This window comes from Hemitrygon akajei, chromosome 22 (assembly GCF_048418815.1).
Source record: "Hemitrygon akajei chromosome 22, sHemAka1.3, whole genome shotgun sequence".
Lineage (NCBI taxonomy): Eukaryota > Metazoa > Chordata > Chondrichthyes > Myliobatiformes > Dasyatidae > Hemitrygon > Hemitrygon akajei.
In genome coordinates, this window is record NC_133145.1 from 4,744,245 (window position 1) to 4,760,054 (window position 15,810).

Sequence of the window (15,810 nt, forward strand, 5' to 3'; positions counted from 1 at the left end):
ACATTATTAATGTATAGACTGGAGGACACTGACTGTAAGAAAAGCTATGCTTTGCTGCTTCTGTATTATTGGTTACAGTTCTGTATATTATTTATGAATGAAGTTTAATTTGCAAATAAACAAAAGATACCGATGTGTGGTGGAGAGCATACTGATCAATGCAGAGGCTCAATGCACACGATCAAAAGAGGCTGCAGAGGTTTGTAGATTGAGTCAGCTCCATCACAAGTGCAACCCTCCCCACCATTGGGGACATCTTCCAGAAGACAGTCTCCATCATTAAGGACTCTCACCACGTGGGACATGATCTACCAACAGGGTCTTGAAGACCCACAGTGTTTAAGGAACAGCTTCTTCTCATCTGCCATCAGCTTTCTGCACAGATTCAGAGTCCAATTCATTTTTCACATGTACCCTGACCCTGATGTGTTGTTTGCTTTAACCAGCACGCCTAAGGGTGTGCCAGGGGCAGCCTGTGAGTGTTACCACATCTTCAGGTGCCAACAGAGCATGCTCACATTGCTTGGCAGAACAGAGAACACAACAAGTGATAGAACAACAATAACAAAGCAAGCCCCGGTCCCTAACCCCCCCCCCCCCCCCCAACGCGTTTGGATATGGAGTTAATGCCGGAAGGTCATTCATAGCAGTGAAGGGCTGAATGGACACCTGCTCTTATTCTTTGCGTTCATTCGGTTTCTCCCCAAAGCTTGACCTGCCGAGCCTGAGACCTGGAAGCACTGGAACACACGGCAGTATTCACCCCTGTCCTCAACCCTATCCATCACCCTCCCTTACCACCTATCATCAATTCTAACCCTCCACCTGCCCTACCCTCAAACCTAATCTAAGGTCCAAGGGGACACCCACCCCCACTGACCCAAGGAGCACCCCGATTAACCCGGGCCACACCCCCACAAACCCGATGTTTTATGTCAGCGTGGGCCAGATCAAAGTGGCAGGGTTCTGTGATACTGAATCTCAAGTGACGAGATCAAGAAGCACAAGAGGGCTGATTCGCCCACTGCCCGCATACTCTCAACCTACCCCTACCCCTCACCCTACCCCTCACGCTACCGCTACCCCTCACCCTCACCTCCCCCTCCCCCTCACCACCTGCCGTCCCCGGCAGGCAACACCCTCACCCTCCCCCTCCCCCTCACCCTTCACCTGCCGTCCCCGGCAGGCAACACCCTCACCCTCCCCCTCCCCCTCACCCCTCATCCTCACCCTCACCTGCCGTCCCCGGCAGGCAACCCCCTCACCCCTCACCCTCACCCTCACCTGCCGTCCCCGGCAGGCAACACCCTCACCCTCACCCTCCCCCTCACCCTCACCCTCCCCCTCACCCTCACCCTCACCTGCCGTCCCCGGCAGGCAACACCCTCACCCGCCGTCCCCGGCAGGCAACACCCTCACCCTCCCCCTCCCCCTCACCCCTCACCCTCACCTGCCGTCCCCGGCAGGCAACACCCTCACCCTCCCCCTCACCCCTCACCCTCACCTGCCGTCCCCGGCAGGCAACACCCTCACCCTCACCCTCCCCCTCACCCCTCACCTGCCGTCCCCGGCAGGCAACACCCTCACCCTCACCCTCACCTGCCGTCCCCGGCAGGCAACACCCTCACCCCTCACCCTCACCTGCCGTCCCCGGCAGGCAACACCCTCACCCTCACCTGCCGTCCCCGGCAGGCAACACCCTCACCCCTCCCCCTCACCTGCCGTCCCCGGCAGGCAACACCCTCACCCCTCACCCCTACCTGCCGTCCCCGGCAGGCAACACCCTCACCCCTCACCCTCACCTGCCGTCCCCGGCAGGCAACACCCTCACCCTCACCTGCCGTCCCCGGCAGGCAACACCCTCACCCCTCCCCCTCACCTGCCGTCCCCGGCAGGCAACACCCTCACCCTCACCCTCCCCCTCACCCCTCACCCGCCGTCCCCGGCAGGCAACACCCTCACCCTCCCCCTCCCCCTCACCCTCACCCCTCCCCCTCCCCCTCACCTGCCGTCCCCGGCAGGCAACACCCTCACCCCTCACCCCTACCTGCCGTCCCCGGCAGGCAACACCCTCCCCTTTAAAGGATTTTATGCCGACACTCCCAGAATGCTGTGCGGGACGGGACGGGACGGGACGGGGCTGGGCTCAGTGATGGGCTTCCCTGGAAACGGGAGGCCCGAGGGTTCTTCCCTTCCCTCCCGGCACTGGCTGCCGTCGGGTCCCGCCGCGCTGCTCTTCGTCTTCGTGGCTTCTGTGTACCTGCAAACACTGCACCGTGCGGTGCCGGGCGGCGACTCCGGTCAGTGTCGGCGGGCTGAGGGAGGGTGAGGGGAGGGGGAGCGATGGGTGGCGATGGAGGGGAGGGTGAGGGGAGCGATGGGTGGCGATGGAGGGGGAGCGGAGGGGGAGCGATGGGTGGCGATGGAGGGTGAGGGGTGTGCTGGATGGTGGGGGAGGGGGAGGGGGAGCGATGGGTGGTGGTGGGGGGACAGAGTGTTGGTGGGGGGGGAGAAGAAAGGGATTCAGATACAGGGAGGGTGAGGGTGTGAGAGTTTAAGAGAATCTGGAGGGTTTGTTGGAAGGGTACTGTGATAGATTTATTGAGGGTGTTGCAGGGATCAGTGTTGGATAGGCAGTTGTATAAAGTATAACTGAAAGAACTGATGTACTGTAGTTAATACAAAGGTAAAGTAGATGGATTGTGGATTTAGGAAGTGGAAACAGAGCATATAAAGAGATTGATACGGTTTATTGTTGTCTCCTGCACTAGGGTACAATGGTAGACTTGGTTTTGCAAGTCGTCCAAGTTGATCATTTCAGAAATACGTTCTTTGAGGCAGTACAAGGGAAAACTGTAAGAGTGCCGAATCTTGTGTTACAACAGTGAAGAATGCTGAAGGATTGGACAAGAAGCTGGCTGATGGAGAAGAAGAAATTAAGAATGAAAAAGTAAATTATGATTGAAATATAGTGAGAGTACAACATGTGATATCTAGGTATTTGAAGGACATAGTGCCTGAGGTATTGTATAATGTAGGTACATGAGGAAATTGAGAAGGGTGATGGATGGAATGGAGTGTGTTGCCGTTGTTGGAGCAGACGTACAGGTAATTTGATGCTGCAGAGGTGAGACAAAGCCCAGGCTCAACAGTGATGACGTGTGATCTATCTAAGCACCAAGCTGAACTGGAAAGGTTCGGTTCGAGTTGAAATGGGACAGCAGGATTCCGGCCCAAGAGCATATTGAAGCGGCAGGGTCTGGTTTTAAGTGTAAAAAACGGCCAACGTTTGAATAATTTGAGCAATGGGCCAGATTGAAAGGTCAGGGTGTCGGGCCGGGAGATCAGGTCGCTACCCCACAAGGTTTTCTCGTCTCTGAGCTCAGCTGAGGTTGTGGCCTGTGATTTCTGAATGGGCTGTGGACTCACCTTCATGAACTTCAGTTCTGAATGCTGTTCGCTTACCTTTACTGTGTGCACGGGTTGTTTCTTTCTTTCTGCACTCTGGGTGTTTGCTGCCTTTTGTTTTAATGGGTTCCATTGGGCTTCTCAATCTGTGGGTGCCTGTAAGGAGATGAATCTCAAGGTTGCATAAAGTATGCATACAAATTTCCTCCAAGCAAGGGCCAAGCACTCCATTCTATCCATCACCCTTCTCAATTTCCTCATGTACCTACATTATAAATACTTCAGGCACTATGTCCTTCAGATACCTAGGTATCACATGTTGTAGTTCCAGGAAATTTACTTTTTCATTCTTAATTTCTTCTTCTCCATCAGACTTCATCTGCCAGCTTCTTGTCCAATCCTGCAGCACTCTCCACTGTTATAACACAAAATTGATAATATTGGATTAACTTTATTTCTTACATCCTTCACATACGTGAAGAGTAAAAATCTTTGTTACATCTCCATCTGAATGTGCAAATTATAGTAATTTGTAATAAATAGTATGTACAGAAAGATGTACAATAGAACAGACAATATAGCTTAGAAATACGATTGTGTCAGAGTGAATTAATCAGCCTGATAACCTGGTGGAAGAAGCTGTTGGTCCAGGCTTTTATGCTGCAGTACAGTTTCCTGGATGGTAGCAGCTGGAACAGTTTGTGGTTGGGGTGACACGGGTCCCCAGTGGTCCTTCGGGCCCTTTTTACACACCTGTCGCTGTAAATATGCTAAATAATGGGAAGTTCATATCCACAGATGTGCTGGGCTGTCTGCACCACTCTCTGCATAGCCCTGTGACTGAAGGAAGTACAGTTCCCATACTATACAATGATATAGCCGGTCAGGATGCTTACAATTATGCCCTTGTAGAAAGTCGTTGGGATTTGGGGACTCATGCCAAACTACTTCAACCATCTGAGGTGAAATAGGTGCTGTTGTGCTTTTTTCACCACACAGCCGACGTGTACAGACCTCGGTGATGTGTAAGCCGAGGAACTTAAAGTTGTTCACCCTCTCAACCCCAAATCCATTGACGTCAACAGGGGTGAGCCTGTCTCCATTCCTCCTGTAGTCCACAACCAGCTCCTTTGTTTTGTACTTGGAACTTTGAATCTTGCCCTTTATTGTAAGGGCAATGGGGTGTAAGGTAAGGAAACTTTAACTTGAGTTGAAAGAGCTGTTGAGATGGTACCTTGAGTACTGGGCGCAGGTTTGGCCTTTGCAAGGATGAAGGTTCACCTGGCTGCTGTAAGGAAATGAATCAAGCAAACATTCTAGTGAATATAAAGTAATCTTGTAGGGTGGGGGTAGTGTGGGAATGTGGTATGGAGACATCCTACTTATTTGATATTTCTATCATAATGAAACACACAATTCTGAGACATGCTGATGCAGTAGGTACTTCAGGTAATTTCATTGGTGGGGTTTTCTAGCTCATGGGAGGGAGATATTGTTTCAAAATAAGCATTTGCCCAGTTATGATTTTTCTGTAAGGGTTGTGAGACTTTGGCTGAGTGATGCAACCTGAAACCTGCTCCTCATTGCGTCAGAAACCAGGATTCCACTCTGACCTTCAGCACTCTGTTCATGGAATTTCAACAGTTCAAACTTTGTGTAATTTTTTTTTAAATAAAAGTACTTATGTTGCCCATATACAACCCTAAGATTTGTTACCTTGTGGGCATACACAGTAAATTTGAGAAACACAATACAATCAATGGAAGACTGCACCCTACAAGATGGGCAAACAACCAATGTGTGAAAAAAAGAACCATCTACGAATACAAAAGAGAGAAAAAAAGATAAATAAGCAATAAATATGCAGAGTATGAGATGAAGTGTCCTTAAAAGTGAGTCTATAGGGTGTGGGAACTGGGGTGAGTGGCATAATCCCCTTTGGTTCAAAGCCTGATGGTGAGGGGTAATAACTGTTCCTGAATCTATTGTTGTGGCTTCTGAAGCTCCTGTACATTCTTCCTGAAGACAGTAGTGAGAAGAGAGGGTGGCCTGGGTGATGGGGGTCTTTGATGCTGTGTTCCTACAACAGCACTCTGTGCAGATGTGCTCAGTGGTGGGGAGGGCTTTACCCATGACGGACTGGACCATAACACTACTTTTTGTAAGATTTTCTGTTCAAGGGCATTGGTGTTTCCATACTAGGCTGTGATGCAACCACTGAATATACTCTCCACTGCACACCTATAGAAGTTTGTCAAAGTTTTAGATGTCATGCCAGATCTTTGCAAATTTCTAAGCACATAGAGATGCTGGCATGCTTTCTTCATTATTACACTTTTGTACTGGGCCTAGGACATATCCTCTGAAAGGATTACACCGAGGAGTTTAAAGTTGTGAACCTGTGGTCAGGATCATGGAGGAAATCTCTTGGTAGGTAAAACAGTCAGCATTTAACCATTAGATACTCTGGGCCAGAGGAACAAGAGTACGACAAAACTGGCACAACCGAGCACCACGAAGAGTTTATCATGAAACACGGATGCCAACCTTTTTCATTCTCCAAATCAGCTGTTCAGTCCATCCCGTGTATCCAGGTCTTACCAACACATCTGGCGTGTATCGAGTGAGCAAGGTCCCTGAAACAAGGAATGCAGCAATATCCCCTTTCCCTCTGATACAGCAATCTTGCCCTTAGGTCCACAGTCTTGTTCTCCAGTGACTGTACATTTGCTAACCAGATGCTGGGTAGAGGAACTTCATTTCAGTTTGTGTTGGGAGTCCTTCCGCCTCCCTCTCTTGAAGCCATGGCGACATACCTTCATCTACTTAAAGGTGTCGTACCTGCAAACTTGAGAGTTATGTCCACTGGGTCCTTGAGAAAATCGTGAAATTACTAGTTCATTAAGATTGTTCAAAAGTATGTTGCTTAAAGGGAAATTACAGGCGCAGTTTGCAGTGAGTGTTTCAGAAGAGCTATATTTAGAAGTTTAATAAGCAGCTTGCAACTCGTTACTGTGATTCACTGGCACCATCTTAATGTCACTTTCTCCCTGTGACAGTGTGGGTTTCTGTTTTTTTATTTCCCATTTCCAAAAGGTGTGTGGGTTGGTAAGTTAATTGGTCACTGTAACTTTCCTCAGTGTATGTGGGTGATAAAATCTACAGGTTGGAAGGAAGAGAGGGAATATAGAATTAATATAAATTAGATATTTGATGGTCATTACAATCCTGGTGGGCTGAAAGAGCTGTTACCATGCAGTATCCAATGCAAAGATAACCAAGCATTTAAAATACAAGGGTGTTGAGGGTGAGAGAGAGAGAGAGCTGGAAAGTGGTATTGAGGCCAAGATTAACGAACAAGGGAACAGGCTTGTGGGGCACATTGGTCTACCATTGTCCTTGTTTATTACATTCTTACAAAGAAGGGAGTTGAGTTAGCTGAGAGGATGAGGGAGGCTTCTGGATTGAAAGGAATGCGAAATGAAGGGAGGATGGTGGCAAGGGAAGGGAGAGAGCTGAAGATTTGTGCATATGGTAATGGGAATTGGTTAGAGGTAGCAGGGCTGGGGTACAGAGATTGAGGGGTGACCTCTTTGGATGTTGGCTAGGGAAGAGTCTCTTTCTTGATCTATTTTGTCAATAATTTTGTCATTTTTTTTATAGGTGAGTTGTTGACGGCTGCCTGTGAACTGGGGGTGAGTGGCTGCCAGTTTTACACTCGTGGATTGATCTGGGGATTCATCTTGCTGAATTGTTGGTGTGGGCTGGATGGGATTTTTCTGGGTAATGAATCAACTATAAATGTGATTTTTCAGAATAATGACAAGCTACAAGTTGCCTCTGGCAGCAATGGACAACCTGGTAGCTAGGTTTTTGGCAGGAGTGTGTTTTGGGCATTGGTCAGTCTTGCAATCAAGATTGGGGTGTTGGTGAGGGTGCAAACAAATGGGTGGGCAGAGACTGGCCTTGGTCAGTGGAGAGTGGTATCTTGGGTAGTGGATATTGAGTTGGTGTTGAGGAGTCTAGTTATAATGAAAATCTGACTGGAGATTGTGTACAAAGTAACTTGTGGATTTATTGGGAGGGTAGCAGTGTTACATATATGAAGGATTACTGCTTTGGTTTAGGTTAAGTCATGATTTTAAAAAAGCAGACCAAGATTTTATCTGCTGACTATCAAACCTATATAAGAACTAGGAACAGGAGTAGATCATTTGATCCTTTGAGTTTGTCCTAGTCATTAAAGTCCCGGCAGATCTTGTATCTCCTAATCCATTAATATTCCAGAAATCTGTTTTGGATAAACTGAATAACTCCAGAGCTCCCTCAATATTCACCACCTTCTGGGGGATGAAATTACTTCTCAGCTCAGCCCTGTATGGCCAAGCCCCTGGTCATACAGTTGTTTGGATTCTGAACCCTGGTCCTACACATCCAAATATCCTCCCTGTATTTGGCCTGTTGAGCTCAGTAAGTGTATTCAAGTTTCACTGAGCCATCCTTTCATTCCCCTAAACCAGGGTTCCCAATTTTTTTATATGTGCCATGGACCCCTATCATTAACCAACACTTCCATTGACCCCAGGTTGGGAACCTCAACTCCTAAACTTTAGAGATTAGACAGACTTGATCTTTATTTCTTTACAACAGGGAAAGAAGCCACTCGGTTCATCTACACCCACTCACTAAACAATTCTATTACCATGCCTATTTCCTTGTAACCTTGCATTTCACGTATGCTTGCCAACATTCCATTCTCCCATCAACTGTGTCACTGTAATCAGTCTTGTGAATTTTTTTTTACCGCATTTCCTGTACGGCAAGTATCCCCTTTTAGTTCCTTAGGTAAGGAAACTAAAATTGCACAACATAGTCCAAATGCAGCCTCACAAAGACCCAAAGTAACAGCAGTAAGACTTAAATCCTCATATAGTAAGGAACAAATGTGCTTAAACAGCTTTGGCACGGGTCACTACAGCTGTAGGTAGGTTTTCCTGATTTGTGTACTGGGATATGTAGGTCCCTTTGGATGTCAGTATTGAGGGACTTGGAACATTGATTTCAGTGACTGGGGAAAGGTAGAATGGAAAATGTAAGGAAATCATGTTAGTGGACTATATGGTAGCTGGATAGTGTGGCAAGTTTGTGTAAGGGCCAATGAAGCCATTTGTTGAAGTTGTAAGAAGAGGAGAGGCAGGAAAGGGAAGAAGCAGTTGTGTCCCGGTGGGAAGTAGTGTTTCTCCACACTAACTGAATAAGGTTGGACAGGGGTTTATGTTATGCTGGGGTGTGCATCAGCTGTAGTCAATTGTACTTGGCATCATGTAATGGTGCTTCATTTTGTGCATCCCATAATTTGCCAGATTTCCTTTCTGTTGATCGGTGCCATATCTACTGCTGAGTGAGAGGAAGGGTGGGAACATGCAGTCTCTTACATTATGAATACTGCAAGTGGTTTCACATCCTCCTGTCTTCCCTTTGTTGCAGGTAGCACATCCTCCTGGGTATCCATTGTTCACTCTTCTGGCAAGGCTAGCTATGACCATTCTCCCAATGGGCTCTCCTGCTTTCAGAGTTAATGTATTGAATGCAATGCTGGGGGCAGCTACAGCACCTCTGCTCTTTGAGGCAGTTAGCAGGTGAGTCCAGGCAGGAACCAGGGGATCTGTGGATGTTTTGTCAGGGCCATCAATGCCACTCGACTACTGTGAGTGACAAAGCAACAAGAATGTTCCATTGCATTCTCTGAACCTAGTTCACCGTTTAGTTAGATCATGGACAATCTGCATCTTAATTCTCTTTAACTGTAAAACTTACTGTCATATGTAATATTGTATTGGAATGTTGCACAATTAAAAACAATTTTTCTGGAAAACTTGAGTTATTGACAGCTTTAATTGTCAATAAAATGGCAATATTTTTGTGGTCTGAATAAAAACTTTGATTACACAATTTACAAAGGGCAATGATAAATTACTCACTGTTTGAAAACTTGTTCTGAAACATGGTTATGACTTTACTGTGAATAGTTTCGTTCTAATTTTAATGTCAAATTTTGGACTCGTCTATGGATCATTGTACTTCAGGGAGCGCGAAGCGCAGAATCAAATATCAATGTGATGATTGTACGCTCAATTGTTTGGTGACAATAAAGTAAAGTATAAAGTAAAATATCATTGAGACTCCATTATCAAAGAACCATAGAACATTACAGCACAGAAACAGGCCTTTTGGCCCTTCTTGGCTGTGCTGAACCATTTTTCTGCCTAGTCCCACTGATCTGCACCTGGGCCATATCCCTCCATACACCTCTCATCCATGTACCTGCCCAAGTTTTTCTTAAATGTTAAAAGTGAGCCCGCATTTGCAACTTCATCTGGCAGCTCATTCCACACTCCCACCACTCTCTGTGTGAAGAAGCCCCCCATAATGTTCCCTTTAAACTTTTTCCCCTTCACCCTTAACCCATGTCCTCTGGTTTTTTCTCCCCTAGCCTCAGTGGAAAAAGCCTGCTTGCATTCACTCTATCTATACCCATCATAATTTTATATACCTCTATCAGGTCTCCCCTCATTCTACGTTCCAGGGAATAAAGTCCTAACCTATTCAACCTTTCTCTGTAACTCAGTTTCTCAAGTCCCGGCAACATCCTTATAAACCTTCTCTGCACTCTTTCAACCTTATTAATATCCTTTCTGTAATTCGGTGACCAAAACTGCACACAATACTCCAAATTCGTCCTCACCAATGCCTTATAGAACCTCACCATAACATTCCAACTCTTACACTCAATACTTTGATTTATAAAGGCCAATGTACCAAAAGCTCTCTTTACTACCCTATCTACCCGTGACGCCACTTTTAGGGAATTTTGTATCCGTATTCCCAGATCCCTCTGTTCTACTGCACTCCTCAGTGTCCTACCATTTACCTTGTATGTTCTACCTTGGTTTGTCCTTTCAAAGTGCAATACCTCACACTTGTCTGTATTAAACTCCATCTGCCATTTTTCCAGCTGGTCCAAATCCCTCTGCAAGTTTTGAAAACCTTCCTCACTGTCCACTACACCTCCAATCTTTGTATCATTAGCAAATTTGCTGATCCAATTTACCTGATCCACTCTGACTTCTCCCATTGAGCCAATGTCTAATCCAATTTACTACCTCATGTACATCCATGTACACCTAGCGACTGAATCTTGCTAACTAACCTCCCATGTGGGACCTTGTCAAAGGCCTTACTGAAGTCCATGTAGACAACATCCACTGCCTTCCCTTCATCCACTTTCCTTGTAACCTCCTCGAAAAACTCTAATAGATTTGCTAACCATGACCTAACACGCACAAAGCTGTGTTGACTCTCTCTAATAAGTCCCTATCTATCTAAGTACTTGTAGATCCTATCTCTTAGTATCCTTCCAATAATTTACCTACTACTAACGTCAAACTTACTGGCCTATAATTTCCGGATTACTTTTAGAGCCTTTTTTAAACAACGGAACAACATGAGCTATCCTCCGATCCTCTGGCACCTCACCCGTAGATACCGACATTTTAAATATATCTGCCAGGGCCCCCACAATTTCAACACTCATCTCCTTCAAGGTCTGAGGGAATACCCTGTCAGATCCTGGGGATTTACCTACTCTGATTTGCCTCAAGATAGCAAGCACCTCCTCTTCAATCTATATAGGTTCCATGACCTCACTACTTGTTTGCCTTATTTCCATTGACTCCATGCCAGTTTACTTAGTAAATAAAGATGCAAAAAACCCATTTAAGATCTCCCCCATTTTTTTTGGTTCCATACATAGACGACTACTCTGATCTTCAAGAGGACCAATTTTATCCCTTACTATCCTTTTGTTCTTAATATACCTGTAGAAGCTCTTGGGATTATCCTTCCCCTTGACTGCCAAAGCTATCTCATGTCTTTTAGCCCTCCTGATTTCTTTCTTCAGTATTTTCTTGCACTTTTTATACTCCTTAAGCACCTTATTTGCTCCTTGTTTCCTGTACATGTCATACTTCTCTCTCTTCTTTATCAGAGTTCCAATATCCCTGGAGAACCAAGGTTCCTTATTCACTTTGCCTTTAATCCTGACAGGAACATACAAACTCTGCACCCTCAAAATTTCTCCTTTGAAGACCTCCCACTTACCAATGACATCCTTGCCAGAGAACAATCTGTCCCAATCCACGCTTTTTAGATCCTTTCTTATTTCTTCAAATTTGGACTTTTTCCAGTTTAGAACCTCAACCCGAGGACCAGATCTATCTTTATCTGTGATCAAGTTGAAACTAATGGTGTTATGATCACTTGAAACCAAAGTGTTCCCCTACACACACTTCCGTCACCTGTCCCAACTCATTTCCTAATAAGAGATCTAATATTGCATCCTCTCTAGTTGGTACCACTATATATTGATTTAGAAAACTTTTCTGGACACATTTTACAGACTCTAACCCATCTAGACCTTTAACAGTATGGGAGTCCCAATCAATATGTGGAAAATTAAAATCCCCTACTATCACAACTTTCTGTCTCCTGCAGTTGTCTGCTATCTCTCTGCAGATATGCTCCTCCAATTCTCGCTGACAATTGGGTGGTCTATAATACAACCTCATTAATGTGGTCATACCTTTCCTGTTTCTTAGCTCCACCCATATGGCCTCGGTAGACGAACCCTCTAATCTCTCCTGCCTGAGCACTGCTGTAACATTTTCCCTGACTAGCAATGCCACCACCCACCCCCCCCCCCCCCACCCTTCATCCCTCTGTCTCTATCATGTCTGAAACATCGGAACCCTGGAACATTAAGCTGCCAGTCCTGCCCCTCCTGCAGCCAAGTTTCACTAATGGCTACAATGCCATAATTCCACTTGTCAATCCATGCCCTCAGCTTGTCAGCCTTCCCCACAATACTCCTTGCATTGAAATAGACACACCTCAGAAGATTATTACCACCACACACAACCCTTCTAATTGTGACTTTGCATGAACCTTTAACATCATTTATTTTCACCCCCGCTCCATTATCTGCTCTGACACTCCAATTCCCATCCCCCTACAAATCTAGTTTAACCCCTCCCCAATAGCACTAACAAACCTCCCTGCAAAGAAAATAATTTCTCTCTGCTCAATCAAATCTTTTTAATAGTCTTAAACACGATAATAGGATCAGATTTGATCTTTTGAAGAAAAGGGATTGCAAGCCTGGTCCTTGGGACCCGTCTCCACCATTTAACACTTTTACAACTATTTAGTTTGTTCCAGTGACACTTGGGATGATGTGCCATACCAAAGGTACAAAATAGTTTGGTCAGTGTATTCTTCCTTAGGTGCAGTGTCCAGACTCAACACATGGGTTTTAAAACAACTTCTGCATTATTCTTTTTGCAGTCCAATCTTCTGAAAATGGAGGCCATTGTTCATTTAGATTTTCAAATTGCTTTTGATACCTGTCCACTGGTCTTGTGCTTAGGGATTTGGATCTCTAATTATGTGCATCCTGTTTGGTGCTTTACCTTTTATAGGCCTTGGATCACTTTGATTGGAGATGAGGGGAAAATGCTTACTGCATTTCTGGTATAGCTGTAATGACGCGTCTAGTTCCTTTGGGGGATGCAGGGTGGACGGGTTGCAGAAGAAGGAGTTACCAGGGTATTTACTTAGAAGATCACCAGAAAGATTTTCTCAGGGTTTTGATTCCTGCCACAGACAGTGCCCTTGCCCAACCCACAGTTCCTGAGTAGATTATTTGTTGCTCCAGTTTCCAGGCTCTCGTGACTCAGGTTATCTCATTATTTGATTTCTACAACATTTTTGGTTGTACTTCATACTTGTAGTAACTGCAGTTTGCTTTTCCGCCATGGTAACAATAGTCAGAGGCTGCAAGTGACTCTCCAAAGTATTTTCCGCCATGGTAACAATAGTCAGAGTAGGCCAGAGGCTGCAAGTGACTCTCCGAAGTATTTTCAGCCATGGTAACAATAGTCAGAGTAGGCCAGAGGCTGCAAGTGACTCTCCAAAGTATTTTCAGCCATGGTAACAATAGAGTAGGCCAGAGGCTGCAAGTGACTCTCCAAAGTATTTTCAGGCATGTCATGGAATAGCCTTCACTTTCCTGGTTGAATGCGGTGCACCATACATATTTCCTCCCTACGTCACTAGTATACTGTGGCTGCAACGTACCAAGGTGTAGGGAGAGCAGCAGAACAAAACATAAGAGAATTTTGCAGGTGTGGAGACTAAAAATAAGTAAAGTCTGTAGTTATGTTTTTATAGAAAGTTCTAATAGGAAGTAAAAATAGGAATAAAAAAGTGAGATAAATGGAACTAGAGAACCAGAACAGTTAGTGGAGAGGTTGTGGAGATGGATGTTGGTTAAATATCAGACAAAGTCAGGAACCAAAAGGCTGAGCATGGTATGACTAATATCCTGAGTTCCACATATCTCAATGCAAGAAACATCTTAGGAAAGGCAGATGAGCTCAGCATGGATCAACACCTGGAATTCTATATTGTAGCCATTAGTAAGACATAATTGTAGGAGAGGCAGGACTGGCAGCTTAATATTCCAGGGTTTCATTGTTTTAGATGCAATAGAGTGGGGGCAATTAAAGGAGAAGGGCTGGTGTTACTAGTCAGGGAAATGTCATGGCAGTGCTGGATCAGGACAGACTGGAGAACTCGTCTAGTGAGGCATTGTGGGTGGAATGGAGTAATACGAAAGTTATGACCATGTTAATGGGGCTATATTACAGACCAGCCAATAGTCCGAGGGATTTAGAGGAACAAATCTGTAGAGAGGTCGCAGACTGTTGCAAAAAGTAAGATTGTTATAGTAGGTGATTTTACCTTTCCATGTATTAACTGGGACTCCCATACTGTAAAAGGACTCGATGAGATAGAATTCGTCAAATATGCTCGGAAAGTTTTCTTAATCAGATAGATTGATAGATTTTTGGATTATACTTCACACTTCCTGTCAGTCTTACGGAGTCATAGAGAAGTACAGCACAGAAACAGACCTTTCAACCTTTCTAGTCCATGCAGAAACATTTAAATTGCCTAGTCCCATTGACCTGCTCTGGGACTAGACTCCTCTACACCCCTACCATCCATGTACCTATCCAAACTCCTCTTAAACATTGAAATTGAGCTGTCTTCTACACTTCGAATCTTGGTATCATTTTCTCATCCATTTAACCACATTATGGACTCAGCACCAATCCGTGTGGCACACCACTAGTCACAGGACTCCAGTCAGAGAGGCAACCATCTGCTACCACTCTCTGGCTTCTCCCACAAAGCTGATGTCTAATACAATTTACTATCTCATCCTGAATGCCAAGCAATTGAACCTTCTTGACCAACCTGCCATGTAGGACTTTGTCAAATGCCTTACTAAAGTCCATGTAGACAACGTCCACTGCCTTGCCTTCATCATCTTTCTGCTAACTTCCTTGAAAAACTGCAAGATTGGTTAGACGTGACCTACCATGCACAAAGCAATGCTGACTATCCTTAATCAGTCCATGTCTATCCAAATTCTTATATATCCAGACCCTTAGAATACCTTCCAATGACCTTCCCACTGCTGATGTCAGGCTCACTGGCCTATAATTTCCTGGAACACACACAAAATGCTGGTGGAACGTAGCAGGCCAGGCAGGAAGAAGTACAGTCGACGTTTCGGGTTGAAACCCTTTGTCAGGACTATAATTTCCTGGTCTACTTTTAGAGACTCTCCGAACAGCGGAGCAACGTGGGCTCTCCTCCAATACTCTGGTACCTTACCTGTGGCTAATCTCTGATAGGGTCCTGGCAGTTTCTGCACTTGCCTCCTGCAGGGTCCAGAGCATAATCCAAACGTCTATCAGAAGCATGTAAGTGAGAAGAAGGCAGCACAACTGAACTGCTAAGTGAATACTCAAGTTTCTAAATAAAAATGTCATTGTTATGTTGAATGGACTAAAACAGGTTGAAGAAACACCAGGTTTAAATGTATAAATATTTCTATCCAAATGGGATATCTGCCAGGTTTCTGGGGAACATAATGGTGGAAATTCCAGAGGTATTGTACACAGTCTTCCTTCCAGGTATATATATTCATCAATGATGCCTAAAGAAATGGAAATACAAGACCTTTATTTAGCAAAGAATATGTAAAGTGATCATCAGAGGCAGGTTAAATCACAGTGTTCAAAAAGCCACTGATAAGTAGCTGAAGGGAAAACATTCCAGTGCTGTGTGAGAATGGAGGAAATGGAACTAGATTAATTGACCCAACATGGACTTGATTGGAAAAACGATTTTCCTGTAATTTTCATTGATTCTAAGTGAAAGGGAGAACACAACTATAACTGTGAAGATCCTTGCTGCACCTGATGGCCCTGT

The 15,810-nt window shown here is 45.2% G+C and overlaps 1 protein-coding gene across 2 annotated transcripts in view; it reads left to right on the top strand.

Annotated features, from left to right (window-relative positions):
- Positions 1–2,121: 2,121 nt before the first annotated feature.
- Positions 2,122–15,810, top strand: part of tmem260 (transmembrane protein 260) — a 72,719-nt gene continuing 59,030 nt past the window's right edge. For both annotated transcript variants that reach the window (XM_073026632.1, XM_073026634.1), the window contains exons 1-3: positions 2,122–2,300; positions 7,072–7,103; positions 8,896–9,047. In XM_073026632.1, coding sequence (XP_072882733.1) covers positions 2,153–2,300; positions 7,072–7,103; positions 8,896–9,047 — 332 coding nt within the window. In that variant the 5' untranslated portion in view covers positions 2,122–2,152. The remainder of the gene's footprint in view (positions 2,301–7,071; positions 7,104–8,895; positions 9,048–15,810) is intronic.